The sequence below is a fragment of the Lates calcarifer genome, linkage group LG17 (assembly GCF_001640805.2).
Source record: "Lates calcarifer isolate ASB-BC8 linkage group LG17, TLL_Latcal_v3, whole genome shotgun sequence".
Classification (NCBI taxonomy): domain Eukaryota; kingdom Metazoa; phylum Chordata; class Actinopteri; family Centropomidae; genus Lates; species Lates calcarifer.
Window position 1 is genome coordinate 16941158 of NC_066849.1, and position 15542 is coordinate 16956699.

A 15542-nucleotide genomic window follows, 5' to 3' on the forward strand; every position below is an offset into this window, starting at 1 on the left:
AACTTTATACATTACAACATTATAAAAGCGTGCGTACTGGCGCGCGTGCGTGCGTGTGTGCGTGCGTGTGCTCATGGGCAGGACGCTCTCACGCGCAGCTGCATCACCTCGCTTGATTTCCTCGTACCCCCCCGACGATTTTAAAGTCCATCATTAACGGGATTAAACGGCTGAGATTTTTCGGAGATGTGGACCTGGAGTGGTTTTGAGGCGATGTTCCCCGGTCTCCTCGCCTGATTGGATCGGCGGGAGATGATGTCAGACGACCGCATGCGCCCCGGATTGGAGAAAGCGGAGTAAACAAAGCCGCGAGGAGGAGGCGGAGGAGAGGTCTCCACATCTCCAGACAGTCCGACCGACACACCGAAATCCGACTTTACGCACAGGAGAGGGCGGCCCCGGCGGCGCGTACTTGTCTGCTAAAGGCTGAAAGTTAACACTGACAGTCCCACTTTAATGGGTGACGCGCTAAAAAGACTTTTGGAAAAGCTAAAGGGAAACTTATCATCGTCTTTTACTCCGGACGCTGTGCAGTTTTTCTCGTTTGAGTAAGAGACTGATTCCCTAACTCAAAGCACAACTGCTCCTTAATAAGTACCGAAGGAATCACTCGCCTGTGTTCCGCTTTATCATTGCGGTCTCTCTCTTTTTTTGCGCAAATGCAGTTTTGAGAAATTAAATCAGTGAAGTTGAATCAGAGCAGACACACACCGGCTATGCAACCCGGCCGTTTGGAGACAGTCTGAGTCGTTTTGAATCAGGCTTCGTACTCAGAGCATGGTCCGATAATTGGAAGATAGACAGAGCCACAGAAAGTGAGAAATAGACAGCCTAAAAAAGAAAAGACATTTGGGTCACTCTGAGGTGTGTTTGGGAACGTGTGCCTCTCACGTCCAGGTGTCCCGCCGAGCGGTGCGGAGTATCCAGCTCAGGCCGGCAGCGCTGACATGCTGCCCAAAGTCGAGACTGAATCCCTGGGACTCTCTCGATCGTATGGGGAACAGGGGCACATGCCAAGGAACATGCAAGGTAAGAACTGTCATTCACTTGAATCTCTTTAGATCACAAGATTCACGAGCTTCCGCTACAGTGGCTTTACGGAGCGTTATCAGACTGGAAGTCCTCGGTGCGTAGCTCAATGTCACAAAAAACTTCTGAACGCGCTTATATCGAGTGGATTTTTGCAGAAAACATAGATCAGGGAGTTATTGTTGTATGACGAACGTGTTAAATTATTAGACGTGTATTATGTATGTCATTATTATGCAGAGATATTTTGGAAATGTGCTCACTGTGGTTTCAAAATACGTTTCAGCTATTGGCTAGCCAGTCTTTACTCTGATATGATAATGAGGCGCTCCGTATGCAGATGGATTCACTTTTTAAATGTTTGGCCCACGATCAAACAGTGATTATACCCAGCTGTCACTCATGCTAGAAGTGTGCGGGCGCCTGGTGCATAAAAAACTATGAGGCAGAGCAGAGAAGTGTATTTAACTTTCTCACTTATATGGTTTTTATAACGAACAACTTCACTTCGCCTCAGCAGTGTAACTAATATGCAGATGATTTTGTCTTTGTATAAACAGCAGTTTATAAAGTTTAGACGAGTTGTTACCAATTTACCAAAAATAAAAAAGAACCGCAGAGCAGAATTGTAGAGGTTTGATTAAGTGATTTGCCCCCCTGCCAAAATATTTGACCTCGGGCCAATAACTCTAGTGTGATAAGCCCAAAATATCTGGTCTATTTATACTTTATAGACATTGTAAAATTGTCGTAATTGTGTGTGAAATATATATAAATTTATCTTTTTCAATTTGTCAAATTTTGGCCTAAAAAGTGTACACAATCTCCAAATTAGGCTGAACTCAATTTAAAAGTGGCACCACATTTCATTTTTGTGATGCTGAACAACATGTATGCTTTTTTTAAAAATGTCATCTTTTTTTCACTGTCTTTTTACACCTCACTAAACCATGTCAAAAGAACAGAAGTGTTTCAGATCTTTAAATGAGCGAAATTAGGTTTAAAAAAAATCTAAACTTTTACGTTTACAGACTGGGCACATTAATTCAAATTCCCTGCGGCATAAATTGTGATTTTTTCTTGATCTATAGGTAGCTACACATAAAGCAGTAAAAATAACATTAATGATAATAATACAGAGAGACCGTCTCTTCTGTCAAGATAAACTCAAGTACCCCCTCTCTCATTCCTCTCGTGTCATTCCATAAGCAATAGACTATAAACGGACAATCAATTAGCCCGGTCTTGGTTTATGAGACGCTGATAACATACACTCACAAGACGAGGAGTGGCTGTCAGAGAGCCCGTTATCTGCGTGTACACACACGAGTAAAAACAAGGTAGCGCGGAATGAAAGAGGACTTCTTTTTAGAATCGTCTGCCCTTTTTTGACTCATGTTGTAACGTTTTTTGGAAACTGCATGAAGCAAGTGGCGTCGAGTTGAGAGCCAGCAGGTGAGAGGACCGAGTGCTGACCAGTGTGTTTCTGCATCCCCTGACTGTCTGTGAAGCAGGGCTGCAGGATGGTTTAACTCCGCTCCAATTACCCATTAAAATCATGTTTATCTTTGGCTGTGTAGACATAATCCAACTTCTTATGCTGTTACAATCCCTTAAAATGTGAACCCATATTAATAACTGTAGTGTGCAATTTTAAGTTCGAATAAAATGCGGCTAAAACCCTGAGAGACAAACGTTTTTCTGAAAATATGCTTTATTTGTGGCGTTAGGAACATTTCCAACTAGAGGTACTAATTTATTTTCTATCTACCACGACCTCATATCTGCAACCAATGTCCCGATAATGTTTTTTTTTTTTTTTTTATTAAAATGTTTCCAAATCTGAAGCTGTAGTGCGTCATGAGAACAGGCCCTGTACAAATCTCCCTCTCTCTGTCGCTTTAAAGCAGAAAAAGTTCGGAAATTGATTTTTTTTTTTTTCTTTTTTGCTTTGAGCTTCAGTGGGAAAGAAACGGCAGCTCGATGGAACTTGTTGCTTCAGCTGGAATATGCAGCGCGGATCCCAGCAGGGCAACACGTTAACAAACCAGAAATCATGTCTAATTAAAAAGGTCTCAGTGAGCAGATGAGTGGATTTTTTAAAAAAGGGGAGCAGTAATGTATGAGAGGCCCTTGGAAGGCGTCTGCTTGACAAAATATTTCCACTTTTACGGCCACATCCACTGAGGCTTTCCTGTTTGATCCTGGCTGCTTTTTATGATTAGAACCATAAATGCTTTTGTAACTGTTGTAAATGTCAGCCTGGCTGTTTGCTTAGCGCTGTCACACGCAGTCTTATCAATGTAACTATTTCTAATACGCAAGGCAAAGAGGAGGGGTACAACAAATAGTATCAAATATTTTTCGAATCTTTTATTGTGCTCTGAGATAAATCTAACTAAAAGAGTAAGTGTGGAAACATGTGATAATGATTTTTTACGCATTTGTAAAATTATTTTATATTGATTATGATTGATTATATGATTTTGCAACAATCAGTAAAAATTTCGCTTTGTTTTTGTTTACTCGTCATTCTGACAATGCTTTTGAAACAAGAGAAATTATCAGGTGACATGGAAAAAGAACTATTTTTTCCCAGCGCACCCAGAACGTCATATTAAATGTTTCGAGGCACTATAAAGCATAAAATAAACTAAAGCTATTGCCCCATAGCATTGCGAGTGATTTTCTTCGTGAGGGAAAAATGATGTTGGTTCAAGTTGGTTTTGGATGTTTTTTTTTTTTCTCCTCGCCTGCAGAGATAAGGGCTTTTCTGTGTGTCTTCATTTGTCTGTGGGCGGTAACATTTTCTCCTCCAATCCTTAACTCTAATATCTCTCCATTTCCCCCAGCGATTTCACGACTTAGATGCATGCATATTTATGAGGCTCGCTTTCATGAGCTTTTTTTCCTTTATTATATATTTTTTTGGCTCCTGTCTGCAACGAACGTAGAAGAGGAGGACAAGGAGAAATAAATGGTTGCGTCCTTTCAAGTCATTCCAAAATCGACTATTCGTCGACTTCCCCTCCTCAAATTAAACATCTAAAAGTCCAAAAGAACTGAGAAAGAAAAAAAAAAACTCATTCAGTTGCGTCGCGTGGTTCCCCGTGGTTCATCTTGATGGATGAAAGTGGGCTTTTGGAAAAGAGATTGCTCAGCACAGCAATAGACTTCTCTCTGTGTGTCCGTGTCTCCTCCGCAGCTCCCCAGTTAAAAATGATGGACTACTCTTATGACGAAGACCTGGACGAGATGTGCCCCGTGTGCGGAGACAAAGTTTCTGGGTATCACTACGGACTCCTGACCTGCGAGAGCTGCAAGGTTAGTGCCCTCACCCCAAAATAGGAAAAAAAGACCCACTGCACTATTCTACAATAATAGGCCTATTTCCGCAGTGGCAAAATGTGTGCTTCCCGTATCTGCTGTGATAGGTTCAATATTCCTAATGTCTAAAATTGTCTTCAGCAGTGAGGTCACAGTTGTATCTAGTTACCTAATAAACAGTATTATTATTAAGTTCCTGCAGTGCATCAAAGCCTGTCAGTATTAGGTTGTGTGGCTTGACCTGTGAGTGTGTTTGCAGTCTTCAGTAGTGAAGCTGTACTGAGTAAATGTACTTGTATAGTTATTTACCTGTGTCATTATTCTCCTTGAATTTTGCATTTACAGCCATGTCCATATTTAAAACATGAATACATTCCCCACATGGAAATGCAGCAGCTCTTGTATTTCTACATGGCTGCCTTACTTCAGTGTATTAACCTCTGTTTATCTGTAGAGTTGCATTTTTTTCTTTTCTTTTTTCTTTCTTTCTTTTTTTTTTTTTTTGCAGTTCCAGTTTTGCAAACGAGGCATTTAGCTGACATTCTAGCTGAGAGTGACTTGCAACAAGTGTAACAGTACAGCAAAGATCCAGTTCCTCATCATTAACATTACAGGAAAGCCAACATTAAAGAAGCTGAGGGTCAAATATTGTTGTGACAGTTGATCTAACAAACTTTTCCTGTGAGTGTCAGAGGATTTTGTGAAGTGGTGAACAGCTTGGAAATGAAACAGGAGTTCAAATGCATGCAGTGGGGGGTTTGTAATTTTCTACAACCACCAAACACAGGAGGCGGAGGAGGAGGACAAGGATTTTTACCCAGAAAGCAAAGTACACAGTCATAATGAATCTGTTTGTACAAGCCTGTGTCCTGCTGTCTAAAACCTCTCATCACAAGTTCATTAAGAGCACAGCAGCATTGTCTGGTTGCAAAATGTTTCCATACGCAGGTTAATAATGAGGCTACCGTAAAACAAACTGTTGCCGCTATTAATTTGAGCTCTATCAACAACCTGTTTGTTCCTTTCTGCCTATTTCCACTGTTCTCCTCAACACTGAGCTAATAGGCATTGCCTGCATTTTTTTTCCAGTCCAGTAAAGCTGTCAGCACAAAATTAAGCTAAGACAAATGTCTCTGTGTTAACACTATTCAGTGTAAAATTGCAGCTTGCAGTATTGATGCGACGGCACACATTTCTTGCCTATGTGGTCATTATTCAGAGCAGATGTTATAGATTTTATCCCATATTATGACCTTGAGATGCTAAGCACTTGCTTGAAAGGAGACGTCAGTGGCATCTCTGCTGCTTTTCACCCTCAACATAGGCGTGTGTTGGAGAACCAATCCACAAACACATTTCCCAGTGAAACTGAAACACTCTACTGTGCATGCATGCGTGTGTGTGTCTGTGTGTGTGCAGGATGTAGATGAAGAGGTCTGTTACGCAGCCATGTATATCCTTGTTGAAACATTAATAATGCTGATAATTACCTGAAGCTTGTCATTGATTATCTCTAAAATGCAGGCAGTCTACTCAGTAAAAGTATGATCGCCAGGGCTGAAGTGATATATCAGTTTGTTGACATGTTACAGGCTCATATTGGCATTAAACATCCGCTATCAGCCAGGCAGTGCAATCCATCTTCACTGTAGTGAAGGCTCCTCCCTGGTCACAGCTGCACAAAAACTGGAAAAACTAGCAATTACATTTTATTCTTAGTTTTCTATTAAAATGAAAATAACTCACTTTCGGTTTTTTGTTACGCGCTACCAGGGAAAGCTTCACATTTTCTGACTTCGTGGTATGTCATTAGTCATAATTTGTAGTGAGTTTTTAGATGGAATCCTCCTTTATTTGCAGCTACCCGGTACCCCCTCCTTATACCGTCTCAACCTTCGCCTCCCTACGTCCCGCTTCCAACCAAAAAACTCAGTTGTAAATAGGATGCATTTGTTATCAGGGTGAGATTTTTTTAAAGCCTTGGTTCGGTTGCCTGTTTTGGGCTGAAAAACAGACACGCATGCATACACACTCATACACATTCATAAGGAAAAGGAAGAGTGACTTAAGTAAAGATTCTTTAACCCTCTCATAATCCTACCACCTCCTCAAACACATACAGAGACACACACACATACGCATAGTGCAAATGTTCACACGCACACATGCCCTTTTAGTCATACAGACGGTGTTAGTTCATACACACCAGCCCACATAAAATAAACATGGAACCACATCATACCTGTTGGTTAAGCAACAACAAGCCAAAATGGGCTGCATGGTCCTCAGAGTACACATACAGGCCTGATCCCTCCTAGCGTGCTTCCTTTCCGGAGACTTCAATCCTAAAAATAGTGACATTGCAAGCAACGAGTGAGGAGGGTTAAGGCTCAGAGCCACAGTTGCAGAGAATATATCAAAAAATATATTTGTGATCTGCAGAAGTAAAAGGAAAATAAATATGAGCAAAAGGAAGTTGAGGTCAAAGAGATTTTTTTTCATTTCAAAGTTAGAGCACATATTCGAGCAAATAAAGCAGGTACAGGAGACAGGGATCAGAGGAGATAAAGTGATTATGTGAATCATATTTTTCCTGCTTCTTTGTTAGACTTGCTGGTCAGTATTGACATGTTGTAAAAGCTGTTTCCTGGTTGCTGTTTCTGTGCAGAGAGAGCGCCGTCTTTTCAAGATGGAATTCCAAGGTCAGGAATACCCAGTTACTCAGATAATTTATCAACTCCTACATGGACATTATTTCTATGAATGTCTTACAGCTGCTTTACAGCATTTTTTCAGATTTCATGCTAATTAGTAGCTCTTTTTTTGGGCAACAGGATCTGTGTTATGAGTAATGACAACAGAAACAGGCAGGAGTTGCTCACAGCAGTCCCTTTAGGCATAAAAATGAGCCTTGACGAGTGCCTTTTCTCGGTTTGAACTGCAGGTCAAATGAGAGCTTTTCAGTGAGATGCTGTCCGCTTAATCTCCACAAGTGATATTGTGTGGTTTTTAAAGCATGGTAGAATCCAGTTTGGTTCAGATATTTATAGCACACGCTGTGTGCTAAGTGGAAAATTAGAAAGAAAGTTCTCTCTGAAGCATGGATTTTTTAGCGCTGAGAGGTCGATAATCCAAAACCAAGAGCAGTTTTTTTTTTTTTTTGGAGGGGGATGAATCAGGCAATGCAGATTGTCAATTAAATTTGTGTTTGGTGAGATATTGACAGCAGCACGTTACTTTTTTTTTATTTTTATTTTTTTAAAGACCAGGTTTAAGGATTCTCCTCCTAGGTTATGGATCTAGAATACGTTAATACCATCTTCCCTTCGTTTGATTTCCACTGGTGCTGCCAATAATTAATTCCACATTGCAGGTATGAATATCTGTAATCCCGGAACTGTGAATTATGGATATAATTTATTGGATTTTTTGGACTCCTGTGCTCATATTTTTCAATAATTAAGTGGAGAGCTGAAAAGATGCTTTTCCCATAAATTTTAGTCTTTAGGGTGAATAGAGAATATTAAGCAACCAACCAATAACAGCAATATAATTTTGACAGGACCCAAATTAGATTTTCTATTCTTTGTAAAGTAGTTCATAATGCAGTGAAAAACATTTTTTCAAAGCTGAATAAAATTCAGGTATTAAGGTATAAATGTAAGCTTATAAATAATTTCCTTATGTGACTTTAGTATCACAAATGCTCTGTTTCATTTGTTAAAAATGTGTATTCATGCTCTGATTTTTGTGTGTGTGTCTGTAAAGTATCACAGCATCAGTTGAAGTATAGGTTTCAAAATTTCACTCTGTGTGTGTGTGTGTGTGTGTGTCTGTGTGTGTATCCATTAAGGCTGTCCCTCTCCATCTGTCTGGGAGTGTGAATGGGCCAATTACCATTGCATTGCAGGGGTCAAGCAGGTTGACGTCTTAATTGGTTCTCTCCGCAGGGCTTCTTCAAGCGCACCGTCCAGAACAACAAGCGTTACACATGTATAGAGAACCAGAGCTGCCAGATTGACAAGACCCAGAGGAAGCGTTGCCCATACTGCCGCTTCCAAAAGTGCCTCACCGTCGGCATGAAGCTAGAAGGTACAGAAACATGTTTCCATTCTTACAACTCAGGTGTTTGGCTCATGGCAGAATGACTTTAAATCACAAGTTTTTGCTGGTGTTGTGCTTCTGTAATTCAGTGTGTTTTACATCTTAAACAACAATGGCTGGCAGATAAAGTGTAGCTGTAATAAGTTTGGGATTCTACGAAAAAGATAAATAAGATACAGTTGTTGCTTAAAAGGGAATGTGGTTTCATGTCCAAACAACTAGTGATTGTAACAGACTGGCCACTGGGATTTCAATATTTTGTTCAAGGGCTCTCAAACAGAACAGATGGCTGTTACGAGCACTGACAATGTGACTGTCCAGTAACAAGTTTTGGATTAAGTATTAAAAGCCTTTGCTTGAGTACAAGTAGCAATACTACAATACAGTTATATTCCATTAGAAGTAAATGTTTCTGCTTTGAAAATGTCAGTAAATGTACTAATTATTAGCAATATCAGTATTGGAATATTAATACTGATGCGTTTATGTGCAAGTGCCAAAGTACAATATTTCTCTCTGAATTGTTGTTGAGTAGAGGGACAAAAAGTACCTTAAATATGTAGTTCAGTACAATACTTGAGTAAAACATAGTTACAGTTCCACCACAGCCAGTAACAAGACAGCTTCTAGGCCAATGAATGCACTACATAGCCTGCAGGCTCACTTTCACCAGAGGTGTTTTAAAATTATATTTTACTCTGGGAGAATATTTATCTTTTTATAGTGCACATACAGGACTGTTTTTTCATGAATAGTTTACCACAGATTTTGTCTATTCTGGGGTTTCACAGCAAACACCACTGACTAAAATATGATCTAGAACCTACAGTACACATCTGCAGGAGTGGAAAAGCAGATCCAGGCAGTGTTATTGCATTCTGGGTGCTGCATCATATATTTTTCAAGATATGATGCCTGTTTGCAATTACTGTTTCTGAAAGTTGGGGAGGGAAAAAATTATAATATGGAGCAGCTAAAAATTGGAAGGTTGACTGCTTCTGGACTTCCACAGAGGTGTTTTAAAAACTTCTACCAAAGTTCTAGTAAGGTGACAGAGCAAGTCTTTTTCCATTAATTCACAATTGAACAGAGTTAATCATGGCACATTAACTTTTTTGGAAAACTCAGAGTGAAAATATTCTTCCATGATCAATTTGCATGTGAATAGTTTCCTTCTAGACTGAGATATCCATGATAAAAAAAAAGGGCAAATACCTGCTTTGACAAAATGATTGCCTGTATGAAATGAGAAGATTATGTTTATTTAAACATTTAACAATGAACATCTTAGTAATTTCTGTTCTCCAGAGTGTGTACCTTATGAAGAGAAACCTTTCATTTCTACCAAGACGTTGAAATCCAGCATTGCTTATTAGTATTTGAGATGGGGTGAGGGGGAGTTGGGGGGTATCTGGTAGCTGCTGTGCACTTAAACTTGCCAGACAGAGTAATAGATAAAATATTAAACTTGGCGGCAGGGCGAGAATGGTAATGATGATACTTTTGGCCGGCTGTTTCGAGGTCTCTTTGTTTAATTTGAACGTGGCTCAGGAGCTTGTTCAAACACGGCTATCCAGAAGTGACAGGGCGGCAGGGCAAGAAATGTTCTTAAATGTTCAAAGATAATATTTAAAATCAACTATTTTTCCACACATTAGTTGACAGGTGTTACTCTGAAATCACTAATTCTGGCATGATCAAAGTGACCTGAAGGTCATCTTTCAATAAGTGCAAAATAGAAGATTTAAAAGCTAAAAGTGACAATTATTTTGTTAACCAGGAGGTTAAGTTACAGTGTTGTCCTTTAGAAAATATAGTAAATTATTTTTTCTTTTCTTTTAATAAGAGTAGGTGTTATGTTATTCATACAGTTTCAAATTAAAAATCCCTAGGCCCCTGAAATGATCACATGTAATTGAGAAAAGTTAATGTTAAAGAAAAAAGACCCTAGGAGGGTGAAAGTAAAGCAAAGACAGCCTAACTAAAAGCTTTCTGGAGGCTTCTTCCTTTACCTGCCATGTGCGGTGTAATTAATTGCTGTTAATTGTGAATGGCCGCTGGGCAGAATGTCCCGGCCTGTCATTTTCCAGCTGACATCGGGTGGGGAGGGGGGTTAGCGTTTGATTTGTTTTGCTGGCGGTAGCTTTCAGCTCGGGGGCAAGACGGGCCCTGCAGCGCTCTGTCAGGGGCCAGAAGCTCTGGTGGGCGACTCCTGCCACAACCAGTAAAGACCTCCCACACAGAAAGTCTGACACCCTTTCACCACGCACACACTGCACATACAGCTCTCCCTGGTAAACACATACATATATTCATGAGCAGCCCCCCAAAAAAAGGTGTTCAGAAGGCCACAGGCAAGAGGGAGAAGATGTCATTTGATCTAAGGAAAAATGTGTGTACAATAGCTGAGAAGAGAAATGAAGGTTTAGGGTCATGTGCTTTGTTATTGCAATCTTTTCATTCCATTACACAGCAGCTTGCAGCAACATGTGAATTCAGGATATCGAGTGGAAACCAAATGTGGACAAAAAATGTGAGGGAAACTCACATTTGACTCAAAGTGTAATTTTTCTCTGTATTTATCACTGTTTACTTTTGCCTTTCTGGTGTTGTTGAGTGTCTTTCCTGTTTGTTGATAAGTTTGCCAACCAGTGGAACAGTGTGTACAGTTTGAAGTTTGCTGGGAGGGTGGTAGCAGTAAAAAAGTCTGTGCATCTCTGTGTCAGTGTGTGTGTGTGTGGTGTGTGTGTGTGTGTGTGTGACTATTGGCAGTGTTTCAGAGTTGAGGGATAAGGCAGTGAAGCAAGGTGAAACAGCAGACGGACACATATCAGAGTGACATAAACAGTGTTGTGACGTGTCTATCATTCCCATCCCAGCACTAGGAGATCAGTTGTATAATCTATAGTTGACAACAAAACAAAACTAGTTAAACCTCAGCAATGCCTGTCTTTACAAGACACACACTGTAGCAGGATATCATGTTCTCTTCTGTGTGTCTCTGCTACAAGATAAATGACGTATCACTGACCCAGCATGTAGCAGTCAAGATATGTTTTCCAAAATACAAATCCCTCTTACCTGTCATTGCATCAGCTGATACTGAGGAGCAGCAAGGTGTAGGGAACCTCCACAAATTTAATCCCACTAGTTAATAGAATTAATTAATGTGTGTATCTTGCACCCTAAAACAACTTAAACCACATTATCAGTTGCTAATATTTGTCCATCTAATTTTACAAATTGTAGTATATATATCAAAAAAATCTAATATGTAAAATATATCTGCATCATCAGTACTTTTTGTTTTAAAATCAACTGTTAAACTGTTGGTGCAGGTGCAGGTGGTTCATTGTGTCCAACTAGGCACTCTCTCTCTCTTGCATACACGCACAGTGATGATGGAGCCTGCCAGCCACACACTCGTTAAACCACACAAACACAGCACATGCTACCATGCTGTAAAATTCCCAGCTCCTTGGTATGCACCCACCATAGCATCTCAGCCAGTGTTGACTCATTGAGAAAAAGGGAAAAAAAGAAAAGAAAAAAAAAGCCACATCCCATTAAGGTTTGACCCATTAGCACATCATTCTCTACAGCCGGTGAAGCATGCCGTATCGGAACTGCTCCCACCGGTATGGTTTTCTTTTTATGCTTGCTAGAAGTTGCCTCGCATCATATGCTTCACTGAGCTGCCTAATATTTCCTTCACCTGGGTATCATCTTAAAGTTGGAGTGTAACAGTAGCGGTTGTGATACTGGGAGTAGGAGTAAACTGTTTCCACCGTGTGCTATTTAAGGGAGTCGACGTTAGTTAAGATGTTATTGAGAATAACCTTTGGAAATTAAGGTTGATGACAGTCGCTATCACTGAAAACTGGTAATGATTACAACATTTTAACAAACACATAGAACAGCATGAAACTTTTGTCCTCCACTGATAAAATGCTGATTATTTTACAGACTGGCTCCTGCACAGTTTTGAGATACTGAATGCCAGATAGAAATTTTTTGTATTCAATCTCATGTTGTTTGGCAGCTGACCAGCCAGCACTGTCTGTTTTAAACAAGGCATAACAATATACAAAATTACAGCGGCCTTGGTTGGAAACTATTCCACCTCTAATTTTTCCTTTCATTAACTTTTATTGGACTTAACTCTAATGAACATTACTGAGCAGACTCACACAGGTTTCCCCATGCCCCACTTTTTCCAGTGATTTTTAAACCATCATCTAATCTGAATTCATTAATTACGACAAATGCAGAACCTCTATAGGGCCACTCAGCTGAAATTAGCGCCACCACCCGGGTGTTTTTATATTCCTCTCTGCTTCTCTCTCCTTCTCCCTCCACTTTTTATTTCCTCCCTGTCTCCAGCTTTCTTACTCTGATTTGTCTTCCATCAGCCTCCCAGTACCTGAGGTAGAAGCCAGGGAGCTGTCCCATTACTTATGCATAGGTATCATAGGTATTCATGTGTGTGCATGGGATAGGGCGCATCCGGAGCAGGGGCCGGGGCCCCGACATGACAAACAGGGTGTCAGCAAGGCTCCGCGGGACCCATTAATATGCCGGCGGCCGACAGGGATCCTCACCTACGCGCGCTTAATATTCCTGTATATTAAACAACCATAAATCAGAGGATATAAGCGCTGAGGGTGTGTATGTGATAGGTTTGAGTGTGTTAGGGGCTTGTGTGTAGGTGTGTGCAGAGAAAATGTGTGTGTAAAGGATGCGCCGTGTGTGTGTGCTTGTTTGTGTTGGTACATGTTTGAGATGGTGTGTACACGGCAGGCTGGATACTTTTGGGGAAGAGAAACAGGGTTTTGGTTGGGGCAGTTTGCGAATTTATGGATGTGTGTGCGCTCAGATGTGTGTGTTTGTGTGGACATGCTCTCAGACAGTAAGTCAGGGGAATTCAGAGTGGAAGACAGCGTCAGCCTTTTAGCCTTTCAGCCTGGCTTTAGCCCCAAAGCCTCACTGCTAACCCGCAATATCCCCTTGCTCAGATCCTTTTCACACTAACAGAATGAGGTTTTTTCTCATCTATTCAAACAGGAAAAAGGAAGAGTTTTTCTTGTTTGTAATGTTTTTCTTCATATATTAATTTTCTTCTTGTGTCCTCCTTATTTCTTTCAGTTTACATTTTGTTTTGTTTTTGGCCTCTACTTTTGCACCAAACCAAGAGCTCGTTGCTGCATTTTCCACAAAACTCCTGTCAGTCAAGTGTGTGCAGCACCGTAGCCCTTTTTTTCTTGCATTTTCTGTTGATGAAGGTTAAATTTCTGTATGCGGCTCTCTTTCTTGTTTGCCTGTTCAGCAGCGATGGCTGTCACATTCATGCTAAATATTTAGTTTGTCTTGTTTATGCCACACAAACCACAAGCATTAAAAACATCACTTTCTTGGCACCAGAGAAAAGGACTACCTGGAAGTCTAAGTTTGTAACCAACGCTCCTCAAGCTTTTTAGAAAGGGAAATTCAATTACTTCTGTTACATATAAAACATAATTTAAGGCAGTAAACTTAGCTAAACTGTCTCTGCTGCTTTTTTTCAAACTCAGATTTTATTCTGACTGAATGACTAACCCTTTAAAGTTGCGAGGTCACATGATAACTTTGTCGGAATACAACCCATTAACATCTCTCCACCTCACTCTAACGCACACATTCATCTTCTCCCCCACAACACACACACATACACTGTCCTCTTCCCCTCCCCCTTCTGTATTAATCTGTGTTACATGCATGCAAATCACCTTGTTTAATTACAGACAAAGAATCTGTATGTGTGTCTGTGTGTATGTGTAACGGTGGTGATGGTGCAGGAGACCTGAACCCCCCCTCCCCAATTTTGATATTCATGATGTGATGGGGGTCCCTGGGTCCGAGGCAGGCAAGAAGGCAGTCAGGGCCTAATTCTGTTTTCCCAGCAGGGCCAACTATTAGTTTCTCAGCTCATTAATTACGCTGTTGTGGAGAAATCATTAATAGTTAAAGTCGCCCTACAATAATGTATAATGGATACATTTGACGGGGCTCCTGATTTCTTCGTCTTTTTTTTTCTTTGATATGTGATCAATTTTTTAACAGTCATGATAATCCCTGAGCCTGGGTAAATGGGCACAGGAGTTGACCTCAAGCATGTTGGGAAATGACGGTGTGTGTGTGTGTATGTGCGTGTAAAATCACTGTGTATAAATTACATACCATCTGAGCGGTCGGGGGCTCTCCAAGGTGGCGGACTGTCTGGCCTGCTCCCTCTCTTCCTCTCTCTCTTTGTGATCAGGACCAGTGTGTATGATGCTTTCCATGTTAGCCAGTGTGTGTTATCTGTAAGAACATATGAGAGAGAGAGTCAGCATGTGGGTGTGAGTGTGTGAGAGAGTGTGTTTGCATTTGTGTGTCTATGCCCTCCTGGCTCCTTTTGCTCAGATCAGTGACAGACACATTTGTGACGGAGGTCATTAAAATCACTCCCAAGGCAGCTCAGAGTGTGTGTAAGTGTGTGTGTGTGTGTGTGTGTTTGTATGGGTGTCTCCCCCTCCTCACTCTCCCCAACTCCGACCCCCCACCCTGTGTTCTCCACACCCCCTTTTCAATTTTCTTCTTCTGTTCTTTCATTCATCCATCAAGACACCATGAGCCAGAGTGGACCCAGACTGACTTTCCATGTTATCTGACTATCCACTGTGTATGTATTTGCATATACAGTTCAATATGCAAGAGCTTACTGAATACAATAAAAATAAGTCTGTTATAATATTGTAATATTCTGCAGTATTGGTATTAGTGAGTGTTTTTCTGTTGCATAGACTCCCAGACGTCCGTTAGCTCGTGGCACGCTGCGCTCAGCGAGCCTCGTCAGAGTAAGAGGTAATTAAGTATGAATAATTAACACCAGCGCCCCCCGACTGGGAGACAGCAGAGCAGCTTCCCCATGGCAGCAGTCGGCCAGATCACACATGGCCCTCGTAGCAAGTCCACTGTGTGCCTGGCTTGTTCATTAGAAATACCCACGGCACAGGCTCGTTGTGATCCTCACCATAGGATCCTGCACTAAGGGGGGTTAGGGG

The 15542-nt window shown here is 41.0% G+C and overlaps 1 protein-coding gene across 1 annotated transcript in view; it reads left to right on the top strand.

Moving 5' to 3' along the window:
* Window positions 1-204: 204 nt before the first annotated feature.
* The window catches only part of nr5a2 (nuclear receptor subfamily 5, group A, member 2), a 67429-nt gene continuing 52091 nt past the window's right edge, over window positions 205-15542 (top strand). Inside the window, exons 1-3 of the mRNA XM_018673059.2 lie at window positions 205-1029; window positions 4235-4353; window positions 8307-8448. Coding sequence (XP_018528575.1) covers window positions 948-1029; window positions 4235-4353; window positions 8307-8448 — 343 coding nt within the window. The 5' untranslated portion in view covers window positions 205-947. The remainder of the gene's footprint in view (window positions 1030-4234; window positions 4354-8306; window positions 8449-15542) is intronic.